Here is a 12604-nt window from a genome sequence, read left to right on the forward strand (position 1 = left end):
GAAACATAAGAACCTGAAAACCATCTCTATCTCTCCCTTCCTCTACTCTTAGCTCTCTCCTTCCCTTTGCTCTCTAGCTCTCCTGCTCTCTTCTTGCTTTGCTCACCTCCTCTCTTTCACGTTTCCTCTCCGCCTCCCCCTCCCCCCATCCCCTTGCCCCTTCACCCACTCTAGTTTATCTCCCTCTTCTTTTATTCCCTCCTCTCCTAAGGAAGCAGGGCGCAACACATTCCCCGCAGCCCAGTCCCTTCTATTAAAGGGATTGCGCCCGGGATGCGCAAAGGAAGACAAAGCCTAGCCCCAGCCCTGGGGTCGAGCGCTGATCCACTGACCCAGCCTGGGGCTGAGTGAGCCTAAGGCGCTGCCCAGGCAGTGTCTCCTCCTCCTCCCACTGGTCGCTAGCCCCGCCCTCCTGTGTTCCCGGCTATTTTGGGCAGCCTGGGAGCTCAGCAGCTCTGACAGATGAGGATACAGTGACATAACAGAGACGGCCCCGGCACTTGTTGCACCCTGTAACTGTTATCAGCGCCACGGGTTCATTTGTTTCCCTTTCTCCTTGGGTAGCCTGGCTCCTCTCTTTTTGGGTAGGGGCTCTGCCACGGAAGATCCTCCCCAACTGGGGAACCAGAATGTTTTAGAAAGCTTCCGTGGGAGCTTTTGAGGAGGGAGAGAGAGAGAGCATCCAGCTGTTGCTTGAAGTGGCCACCTTTCAGGCTACGGGCAGTGGCTCCTGCCTATGACAACATGACTGACTCGGCTTCTGCTAACGGGGACAGCAAGGACCCTGAAATTGAGCTCTTCGTGAAGGTAGGTCTGCGCCAGGCTCCACTTCCCCACCTGCCACTCACTAGCACCTTGAGTCGCCCCCGCCCTTGCTGAGGCTCACGTGCGGAGCCCTTGGGGGAAGGAGGAAGGAGCCAGAGTGAACCCTGGCAGGGGCAGCGGTCCGCAGGGGGCCCGCGCCGTACTGCACCCAAGGCCGCTTTCTCGAACCCCAGCGCTCCCGGGGAAGACAGACGGGAGTCAGGTGAAAAGTTGGCAGGTACCCCCTGTTTACTTTCTTCTAGGAGAGTTTGTTCTGCACTTTGTCAAACCTGCCGCCTGGGACCAACTGTGTCGTCACCTCCCCAGCTCTGGAGCCAGGCAGGAACTCCACCTGTCTTCCCACCTGGGCTTTTTACCGAGAGGAAGATAAAGGGGGAGGGGGTTGAGGCAGGTATCTGGATGCTGAGGCTAAAAAGGGAAAGACGGGATACTTAAGCCTCTAGGACCCTAACTGTGAAAGAAAAAGAAAGAAAGGTCAAAGATTGTAGATATGTTTCTCCTTTGGCGATGCCAGAAAACCAATTCAGTACTTTTCCTTGTCTTTTTTTTTTTTTTTTAACAAGAGCTACCCAAAAGGAAAAGCAAAGAAATGTTTTCCCTGCTCTGCAAAGCAAGAACGGTCTCTGCAAAGTGTCTATAATAAATGTGATGGTGATAACTCTCATCTTCATGATTGGTCTTAAAATTGGAAGCTATTATCTGGAAATGTTGAGTTAGTGAATAAAAGGAAAGCCGTGGAATAAGCAGCCTCTCAGAGAGTCTGAATGGACAATAGAGACTCCCAGTGCAAAATTAAGCAGTCTTGTTCTCCAAGCAGGAATGGCCTAACCTGCTACAATTCATTTACAACCTGTAGCTAAGAGAAGAGGTCTGGGAGAGGTGGCTGCTTTCTTTGGTCCTGCCAGTGCGAAGAGAAAGAAACATTTGATCAGTCCCTTACAAGGGCACCCTCAGGAGCTGAGTAACCTGAGGCCAATTGAATATTGCCTCCAGAAACTCTGTTGAAGGAAAGGGTAGGAGGAAGGAACTAATAAACTTCATACACCTGAGGAGGCTAAAGATGGAGAGGAAAGAGGGGATTTAAAAAAAATCTTAAAAATGCAAAGACAACCCCAAAACCTGGAGATAGTTTAAAGTGAGAAATAGTATGTGAATGTGGGGTCACAGAGGCTGCAGAAGCTTCTTAGTTTCGGTTTAACTTGAATCTTCCCTGGGATGAAAAGGAAATTCCTGTGCTAAAGTGACTCTTCATCATTTTTTAAACTATTAAGGGCACCTGAAACACCTTGCAACTACTAAGAGCTCTAGAAATCCGTTGACATTTAACGAGACTCCTTTGGTCCCCCGAAAGAATCTAAAATCCAGTTGTTAGCTCTTTTTACACTAGGAAATTGGATACACCCTGCGCTTACCTGCCTTCTACAGTGTCATTTTAGTTTCACTGAATCTACTTTGAGCATGTGTTGCATGCACACATGTACATTTTTCTAAGTTAACTCTGGAAGCATGTTTGTGAGATTTATGACTTTTTTCTCTGGCTTCCCCCTCACCACCCTCTCCTGTCTTCTTCCTTCTATTTCTATGACAGCTCTCCCTATGGATGTCCAGGTGCCTTGACAGATAGGGACCATAAAAGATGAGAAAAAACTATCCACTCCCAGTGGAGCCAGCCATATATCTGTAGTTGAGCTGTCGCTGATCCGTATTGTGGGACCAGTCAGGAATGACCTCAATCACAGCTTTCAGGTCAGGAGACCGGGAGGAAACCTGAACAAAGAGATTAGTCTTGCTTCTCTCCTGGAAGACAGCTATTCTGGGGCTTCCTCAGATTCCCTAGGAGTAAGTAGGTAGCTTCAGTCTCAGATTCCTGAATGACTTAAAACACAAATGGGCCCTTCAGAGCCAAAAAGTCTCTTAGTGGTGCAGGCACCAGTGTCATCTGCACCCAGGAAATTTGACATTGACAATCCCGAAGAGTTCTTTCTATGGCGTAAAATCTCCACTATCCCAAAGGGCTTTTAAAAATAACCACAATGATCATTTTCCCCCACAAAAGATAATTAATCCATACTTAGTAACCCAATATTTCGTAATGAGTCCAATAATCTGTCCAGTACTGAGGAGTTCAGAGGACAGAATGGGGCAGGGAATTCTTCACAAACAATTTTCATTTTTGAATTGCTGAATAATTCAAATCCTGCCTTTGTTAATTAGTAGCTGTGTGACTATGGAAATCACTTCACCTTTCTCAACCTGAGACAATTCTAAGACTACGGGTTTTTTTTTGTTTTTTTTTGTTTTTTTTGGTAATAGGTATCTTGTTTTTATATCAACTTAATTTGCTAATATATCCCCATCTCCCCCTTCTAGAGAACCATCCCTTATAATAAAGAGTTTTTAAAAAGAAGAACAAATTAACAATTAATCAACACAGCAACCTCTTGATTCCAGTTCCTTTCCTCTGTTATTTCTTATTTATTCTGTATGTAGCTTGTTTGTACATATTGCTTCTTGTCTCTACTATCATGTTATGAGCTTCTTAAAGACAGGGACCATCTGTTGCTTCTCTTTACATCCCCAGGGAGCAGAGGAGTGCCTGGCAAAGAGTTGTTCGGTCATTTCAGTTGTGTGCCATTTTTAGTGATCCCATTTGGGGTTTTTCTGGGCAAAGATACTGGAATGATTTGCCATGTCCTTCTCCAGCTCATTTTACAGATGAGGAAACTGAGGCAAGCAGGGTTTAGTGACTTGCCCAGGGTCACACAGCTAGTAAGTGTCTGAGACCCAGATTTCAACTCAACTGATTCTAAGATTGGCACTCTATCCACTGTACCACCTAGCTGCCCCCACCTACCGCACAGTAGTTGTTTAATAAACGTTTATTGGCTAATGGGCTGATAGCTGATGCATCCTCACACTCATCAAATTAGAGATAATTTGATGTAGTGACTTGGCCAAGTGATTTACCTTCTCTGATCCTGAGTTTTTCTTCTATAAATAGGATTCTCATTCATGGGGATAGGAAAATGTTTAAAAATATTCTGACATAATTACACTGGTCGGGGCTTTTAGCGGTTCCTTCTAAGGAAGCAATGACACATTTTATAGAGTAATGTTTTAAGGAAGGTATTTACTTATAATACTTTTTAGTGGGAACAAAAAGGTCAGTAAGTACAGAAGGATCTATGAGTGAATTAGCACAGCGAACTCCCAGTGTTTGAATTCCCTTTACTAACACAGATTGCAACCCATCTATGACCTAGTAGATAAATCCTAGGGTTGTGATATGTTTAGATCTGATTTTATTTCTGTGAAAAGCATTTTGTTAATTATGCTTGGAAATCAAAGGGATGCCCATCAACTGCGGAATGGCTAACTACGTTGTGGTATATGAAGAAATAATGAGCAGGCAGATTTCAGAAAAACCTGGCAGACTTACATGAACTGATGCTGAATGAAGTGAGCAGAACCAGGAGAACATTGTGCACAGTAACAGCAGCATTGTGTGATGGTCAGCTATGGTCAGCAATACAATGATCTGTTCCAAAAGACTCCTGATGGAAAATGCTGTCCACATCCAGAGAAAGAACTATGGAGTCTGAATGCCTTTCGATGTATACTATTTTCACTTTTTTGGGTGGCTTTTCCCTTTTGTTCTTTTCCTTCTCTCACAACATGGTTAATGTGGAAATACGTTTACATGATTGTAGACATATAGCCTATATCAGACCGCTTGCCGTTTTGGGGAAGGGGGAGGGAGAAAAAATTTGGAACTCAAAATCTTATAAAAATGAATGTTGAAAGCAATCTTTACATGTAATTGGAAAAAATAAAATACCATTTACAACACAAAAAACAAAGATACTGAAGTAGTTTGCATTTCTTTCTCCAGCTCATTTTACAGATGAGGAAACTGAGGTATACGGGGTTAAGTGACTTGCCTAGTGTTAAAGAACTAGCATCTGCAGCCAGATTTGAACTCAGGAAGATGAGTTTTCCTGACTCCAGGCCTGGTACTCTCTCTATCCACCTCACTGCCTAGCTGCCCAAATGAGTTGTAGGTACACCAGATAAGGCCACTAATTTTTTTTTTGTTAACTAAAAAAATGACACCAAGAACAAAGTTATTCAAGAGATGAAATCTTACCCATTAGTTTAGAGTGGGTTTTATTTTATTTATTTGTTTATTTATTGGTCTTGAATTGGCATAAGGCATGCCCAACGTGACAAAGATTTGTTCAGGTCACTGAGATTTTAAGTGACTTGCTTGTAGTCACACAGCTAAATATGTTGGTAACTGACCCCAAATCTTCTTGATTCCAAGGGTTAGCCTTCTAACTACTGTGCCTGAGAGTCATATGAAGCTGTCAAAGTCAAAGGTGTGTCCATGGATTAAAGGAATAGGATCATTTGGGATTCATTTCTTCACCGTGAAGACTGTCAGATAACTAACCAGCGTAACTTTCCCTTCACTCTTGCCCCCTCTTCTCCTGGGCCTAGCTAGTCTCCTTTTTCTTCTGATAACTTACATGTATACATTTCTCCTTTCCTCACAAGAACTATGTAAAATTAGGTATTTCCACTATTATCCCCATTTTACAAATGAACACGTTCAGTCTCAAAGAGTGTAAATGACTCACCCATAGTCAAATAAAGATCCTGTGATTTCACAGGGATGGGTTCTCACCTAGATCACACCCAGTCTATAATTTATAATGTTAGTTTTCTTTTGCTTATAGAGTTTAAACGACTTGCTCATGGCCATATATACATCTAGTATATCTACATACATACATTCAGAGGCAGAATGTGAACCCTGTTCTCACCTAACCCCAGTACCGGTCTTCTTTCTATTACTTTACACTACTTTCATTCTCCCTGTCCTCCTCCTTTCTGTCTGTGCCCCACCTTCTTGTCATAGTGCTTCTTCAATTTTCTTAGTCATCAATCAGAATTTCAAATTTAGCTTGGGTGTTGTCAATAGAATGTAGATAAGAAGTATGATCATATAGGTCTTCTTGAACCCTCTTGGTGGTACTAGGACTGGGCCTTGATGGATGGGAGAAGGTAGATGACTGGGGAGAAGGGCATTCTGAGTAGAGATGAGTAGGAATAAGAAATAAATGAGCATAGATTGGTAGAGATTTAAAAAAAAAACCCAGCATATCACAGAGTTAGGAGTAAGCTTTGTGCACATACTTGGGACAATAAAGAATTTGGCTAATTGACATAGAGGGCTTATGTTAGGATGAAGTCTGATAGGAAATTACATATAATAGAGAACCTTGAAAAACAAACAAGGTGGAGTTTTAGAGGAAAGTGTAGTGGATTCTTGAGAAAAAGGAATAACAATGAAAACAGATATAGGAAAATTAAGTTTGCATGAGTTTGCAGGATAGGTTGAATCCCAGAAAGACTGGAGGCAGGGAGACTAGCTAGGAAGAAGCAACTGTAGTAGTCTGAGTCTGGGCTAATGATGAATACTATTAGGATGGTAAAGTGGGAGGGGAATGGATGAACCTGGAAGAAATGGTTAAGAAAGATTTGATGAGCCAATTGTAACTGAATGGATGTAATGGACAAAAAGAGGGATAGTGTCAGTGAGGAATGATCTTAAACAAGTCTCAGGCTCCCCAGTAAAATGAGACGTTTGTGTTAGATGATTCTTAAGGTCTCTTCTGCTCTTAACAGGTGAAGAGATGTTTATTATGCACATATATGTGCCAAGAACTTTAAGTGCTAGGAATGCAAATAGAAAATAAAACAGTCACTTGTCCCAAGTAATCCGTATTCCAATTGGGGGAGACAATGCATGTAAGAGTGTTGAACTGTAGGCCAGATGGGCAAGACGTAGGAGGACTTAAGACTACGTGGGCACAGTAGATGGCAGAGCCCCTGGATCTATACAGCAGATCACATAGTAAGACCTGGTAGGCCTAAAGACATAGTGGCAGGGCAGGTGGTGGGCCTCCACCTTACCAGGAGGATTATAGTTGGTGACTTCCTGCTAAATCTGCAGTGGGGAGGCCTGAATGCAAATCCAGCCTCAGACGGTTCCTGGCTGTGAGATTATGGGCAAGTCACTTAACTTCTGTCTGCCTCAGTTTCCTGCCTTGCAGGATTGTTGTGAGGATGAAATGAGATAATAATTATAAAGTACTTAGCGCAGTGCCTGGCACATAATAAGCACTACATAGATATTAGCTACTATTAACATCAAAAGCAGTATAAGTGGCCATTGACCAGAGAGAGTAGGATTTATCACCTTTGCAGGAAGGCGGAGGAGGGAGTGGGCCTGAGGATATTTGGAGTACAATAGGCACTCCATGATTTATAAATGTGTATGTGGGGGAAGGAGGGTCAGCATGCAGCCAGGATGGGGAAGAAGAAAGGGGGAAAAGGAGGTATTCCAAAGGGATCTGGGCAGGGGACAGGGCAGAACTAATATTTTTATATTCTTAGATTGGGGAAGAACGTATTTGGAAGCAGGTGAGAGCTTGTGAACTCTTTTCAGTTCTAACCATGTAGGCAGCTGAATGTTCTATTTAAACTCCTCTCAGTTTTGCTACCTAATCCAGAAGAAGGAACTTCAGATTAGGAATGATACCACAGGTTTGGGGGGATTTTGGTAAACTTGAACCAGGCACTTCTCAGCCTTCCAAGCAGATTTCAAAAAGCTATGAGACCTGCCAAATCTCTGCTTTCCTTGAGGAAAGCCCACTCCTACCCTTTCCACCACCTCCTTGATTGTCTTCCTTTGCCAATAAAAACCGAAAGAATACTTGCAGTCACGGAACCCCTCTCAAACAAAATCCAGGAAAATTTAATTCTGGAAAAGAGCTAGAATGGAGAAGCAGGCAGGCTGTATTGTTCTTATTTTATATCTGTTCACTCAAGCCTTTTAAACCAAGTAATATACATACTCATACTGATAACTAATACATGCATAGACTAATATACATACATGTATGTGTTGCATATGTGATCATAAGCTCCTTGAGGACAGAGAACTATATGTATTTTTTAAGAGTACATAAAGCCACAGGGTTTAGAACCTGAAGGGACCTTAGACGTCATGTAGTACAAAGTCATCATTCAGAGAAATGGCATGAAATGCTCATGTGGTTTGGAAGTGGCAGAACCAAAGTTCCGACTTGGCCCTCTGGCTTCACATCCCATGCTTTTTAGACTACATCACATGGCCAAAGTGCCAAATATAATTTAGTGTATGATCAATATGTGCTTGTTGACTGATGTTAAAGAGATAGGGAAAGGTATGGGACCTGTGATTTCATTGGCCTGGGAAATTTATGGGTGAGACAACTTCTATTACCAATGCAACTCAGCACCTTCATTGCCACTCTGTGGTCTAAAGTTGCCTAGAACGTGGCGAGCTTAAATGAGTTGCTTACATAGCCAGAGTGTGTCAGAGGTGGGTGCTAAACCCATTGATTTGAAAATGCAGCCCAACTGATCTCCTACACAATTCTGGGCCCAGCTGCTTATCTTTCAGCAGAGTTTGTCCAATACTTACATGTTTGGGTTTTTTGGAGGCAATCAGGATTAAACGAGTTGCCCAAGGTCCCACAGCTAGTAAGTGTCTGAGACTGGATTTGAACTCAGGCCCTACTGACTCCAGGGCCCGTGCTCTATCCAATCTGCCACCTAGCTACCCCACACATACATGTTGATAGACTAATTGGAAAGGCTATCATTCCAGTTATGTGTTTAATCCGGAGAGTTTGCGTTTTTCATCCACTTTGTGAGTGTGGATGGTTAGATTGAAGTCTTTTACGTTTTTGGTCAGTTCTTCCAGGAAATCTGAACCCTAGTCTAACCATGGGGTATACCCTTGCTCCAATAAACCCTTGCTCCAATGCTGGCATATAGTATAGTATTCTAGAACTCAGTGCATGTAGGAGGTTATCTGTGAAGAGGAGCAGTTAGGTAACATCACCATTAATAGTAACATAATGGATAAAAATCTCCATCTTATAGGTGATGTATCTGATGCACAGTAATGCCCAGTGTTATTCCCAAGGTCATATAACTAAGAAGTGGAAGAAGCAGGACTAGAACCTAGGTCTTCTGACTCCTGAAGCCCATTATTCTCATCACTGCTACATTTTTTTTAAATTTTGGTTAAGGGGCCATCTTCTTAAAGAGGCCTATTCACTGAATGGGTGTTACCTCACTCAAAGTGAGAACCTGAAAAGGCCTTAGCCTGAAAGGGCCAGGGTCTCCCAATGCATCCTGGGCCATCTCCAGTCATCTTGGTGAATATCAGGCCACTGGACCCAGATGGCTCTGGAGGAGAAAGTGAGGCTGGTGACCTTGCACAGCCCTCCCTCACTCAAATCAAAGTCAACTGCAAGTCACATCATCAGTTCCCTGATGTCATGGTTCTCTTTGAGAATGAAGGGCAAACAAAACAACAATACTGCATTAATCAATTAACCAATATTTACTAATTACCTACTATGTGTCAGCTACTATATTAGGTGCTAGAGCATAGGGTGTTAGATCATATAGGCAGTTTGAGCTTTGATATTTTTAAAAAAAACGAAAGGACCCTATAACTTTTAGGTCTTGAAAGTAGAAGTGAGGGTGGTATTATAGAAGAAAAACATCCAGGGAACAAAGGAAAGATGAAAACGTTTTGGAAGTATGAACACATTTATATCTATATCTATATATCTATATATCTATATCTATCTATCTATCTATCTATCTATCTATCTATCTATATATATATATATATATATATGTATCTGTTGGGTCAGGATTCTCTTGGCTTCCTTCCTCCCACCTTTCCCTTCTCTGCCTCCAAGGCATAGGAAGCAGTGAAAATCCAATGCCACTGTTTTGCAAAGGCCCAGTATAATGTCACTTGGAGGCACTTAAGACTAGAGCTAGGTGTCTTCGGAAGGCCAGTGTTTCCCCTTGTGCTTGGTTACCACTGCTTGGTGGGCAAAGAACACACAGGGACTTTCGAGTAATGCTTTATGGTTGTTGATTCTGCAGGGGTTTGGATCTAACTGTTCAGTTGTTGCTTTACATGACCCCATGGACTTTGCCCACATGGTTTTCTTGGCAGTGATACAGGAGTGGTTTGCCATTTCCTTCTCCAGTGTGTCTCCATTTTATAGAAGAGGAACTGAGGCAAACAGAGGTTAATCGACTTGTTCTGAGTAAGTATCTGAGGCCAGATTTGAACTCGGATATTCCTGACTCCAGGCCTGGTGCTCTATCTGCTGCACCACCATCTAGCTGCCCTTTTGGATCCAATAGGGGCCCAGTCAGTATGCTAATTGCTGACAGACTGGGTCTACACAACTCACAATCATTCACTCATATGGTCTATCCAGTCAAACAGTCAGCAACTCAATGTGAAAAAAAGTCAAATTAATTACTTTACCGTTATTTTGATAGGTCATCGAATGAATGAAAAAAAAAACATTGTAATTATGGCAAAGAACATAAAGTACTCTGTGAACTCAGACGTAAAAAATGAAACTTTAACATGTGAGGGTCGTTGTTACATAGAATTGTGGAGCTGGCACGGGCCTTTGAGACCATCTATTCCAACCTCCTCATTTTATCTAGGAGGGAATTGAGGCCCAGTACCAGAGCAAGGACCTGATGAAGTTAATCTTGGATACTTTACCTCCTCTTCTTTCATTATGGTCCATACTTGATTTCTGCTTTTTTGGTAGGCATCCAATGTCCTGTTCAGGTTCTCCCACTTTGGCCAGCCTCCAGACCTTCCCTTCCTCTAATCTGTCCCTTCCCTACATACTCTCCCACCCCACCCCTAACCCTTACTACCATGGCATAGTGGGAAGCCAAGTGGCTCAGGGGATAGGGCACCAGGCCTGGAGTCAAGAATCTTTCCGAGTTCAAATCCAGCCTGGGCAAGTCGTTTCACCATTTGCCTCAGTTTCCTTACCTGTACAATGAGCTGCAGAAGGAAATGGCAAACCATTTCAGTATCTTTTGAAAACGAAAGACAAATACAACCTGTGAGTAGACGGAGCTACCTGAATGGGGACCCAGTTAATTGAGTAACTCAACTGGTCCTCTCCCTCTCCCTTTCCTTCTCCTTCTCTCCAAAGGAAGGAAAATTTTGAGACCCTGGGCCTTCCAGGTTCTCACTTTGAGTGAGGTAACACCCATTCAGTGAATAGGCCTCTTTAAGAAGATGGCCCCTTAACCAAAATTTAAAAAAAATGTAGCAGTGATGAGAATAATGGGCTTCAGGAGTCAGAAGACCTAGGTTCTAGTCCTGCTTCTTCCACTTCTTAGTTATATGACCTTGGGAATAACACTGGGCATTACTGTGCATCAGATACATCACCTATAAGATGGAGATTTTTATCCATTATGTTACTATTAATGGTGATGTTACCTAACTGCTCCTCTTCACAGATAACCTCCTACATGCACTGAGTTCTAGAATACTATACTATATGCCAGAGTTGGAGCAAGGGTTTAAATATACTCCTTGGTTAGACTAGGGTTCAGATTTCCTGGAAGAACTGACCAAAAATGTAAAAGACTTCAATCTAACCTCCTACAATCATGATTCCTTAACCCAACAAAGCAAATACTTTTACTGGTAGGAATTTCAGGTATCTTAGGCTAGTGGGAAAGGGGGCCTTTAGGCACCCCTCAGATCTCTCCTCTTAGGAGGCATCCACTGCCATATCTGACAAGAACTGCCTGACTTTGAACCCCATGTTTCTCTCCTTCTGCTATATTGATAATGACTTTTTCTCTAGAACAGAAAAAAAAATACAGCGCAAAGGCCATTTCTATTGTGGGAGAGAGTTAGGTGGCACATTAGAGACAATGCTAGATTTGAAGTGAGAAAGACCTAAGTTTGAATCCTGCCTCAGCCACTCACTGGTTGTGTGACTCTTGGCAAGTCACTTAAACTCTCTGCCTCAGTTTCCTTGTCTGTAAAAAGAGTGCCCTATCTCACAGGGCAGTTGTGAAGATCTTGTGTGATACTTGAGCTCTCTGCCTCAGTTTCCCCATTTATAAAATGAACATCCCTACTTCACAGGACAGTTGTGAAGATCAAATTAGATATATGTAAAGTGCTTTGAAAAATGTGAAAGCACTTTATAAATGTGTTAACTATGTCATTACTCAGACAAATGGTTTGCCTGTTTTGATGGTATGGATTACTCAATTAAGTCAATAATTGCTTTGACTCTGTTTCTAATAAATTGGACAAGGTTTTTCATTGAAATGATCAAGCTGACATTTGGTTTTGGCATGGCCTCAATCTTGGTCATGATCAGAGTTATGGAGGGGGGAGGGGTGAATGTGAATGATGATACATCTGCAGATATGGGACTTCTCACAGAGGCTTGATTTATTGTTTATTTGGGGATGGGGTGTGATTTCTTGACTGTGGAGAACTTCTGTGGTGGAAACTCCCTTCATCGATGAAGACTTGGCAAAGATAGACTTGCTGATTGGCAAAGCAAATATAATATAAAGTTCCAGTTGTCTGGAATGTGGCAACTTGCCAGTGGCTTCATTGCTAGTACGTGTAGGACTTGGCTAGTCTAAGACAGGATTTGAACCTAGGTCTTTCTGAAACTGAGGCACAACTTCAGTCCTCTTACTGCAGGGGTCAAACGCATAACATTCCTGAATATGCGCTGAACCAGATTAAAATGTAATTGGGAAATATTCAACAAAATAAACAAATACATTTTTCTGTTCAATTTCAGTCATGTTTGACTCTGGGGTTTTCTTAGCAGAG

The 12604-nt window shown here is 42.5% G+C and overlaps 1 protein-coding gene across 1 annotated transcript in view; it reads left to right on the top strand.

Annotated features, from left to right (window-relative positions):
* Positions 1 to 457: 457 nt before the first annotated feature.
* Positions 458 to 12604, top strand: part of CLIC5 (chloride intracellular channel 5) — a 133101-nt gene continuing 120954 nt past the window's right edge. The window contains exon 1 of the mRNA XM_036767504.1: positions 458 to 807. Coding sequence (XP_036623399.1) covers positions 745 to 807 — 63 coding nt within the window. The 5' untranslated portion in view covers positions 458 to 744. The remainder of the gene's footprint in view (positions 808 to 12604) is intronic.

Source organism: Trichosurus vulpecula, chromosome 7 (genome assembly GCF_011100635.1).
Source record: "Trichosurus vulpecula isolate mTriVul1 chromosome 7, mTriVul1.pri, whole genome shotgun sequence".
Classification (NCBI taxonomy): domain Eukaryota; kingdom Metazoa; phylum Chordata; class Mammalia; order Diprotodontia; family Phalangeridae; genus Trichosurus; species Trichosurus vulpecula.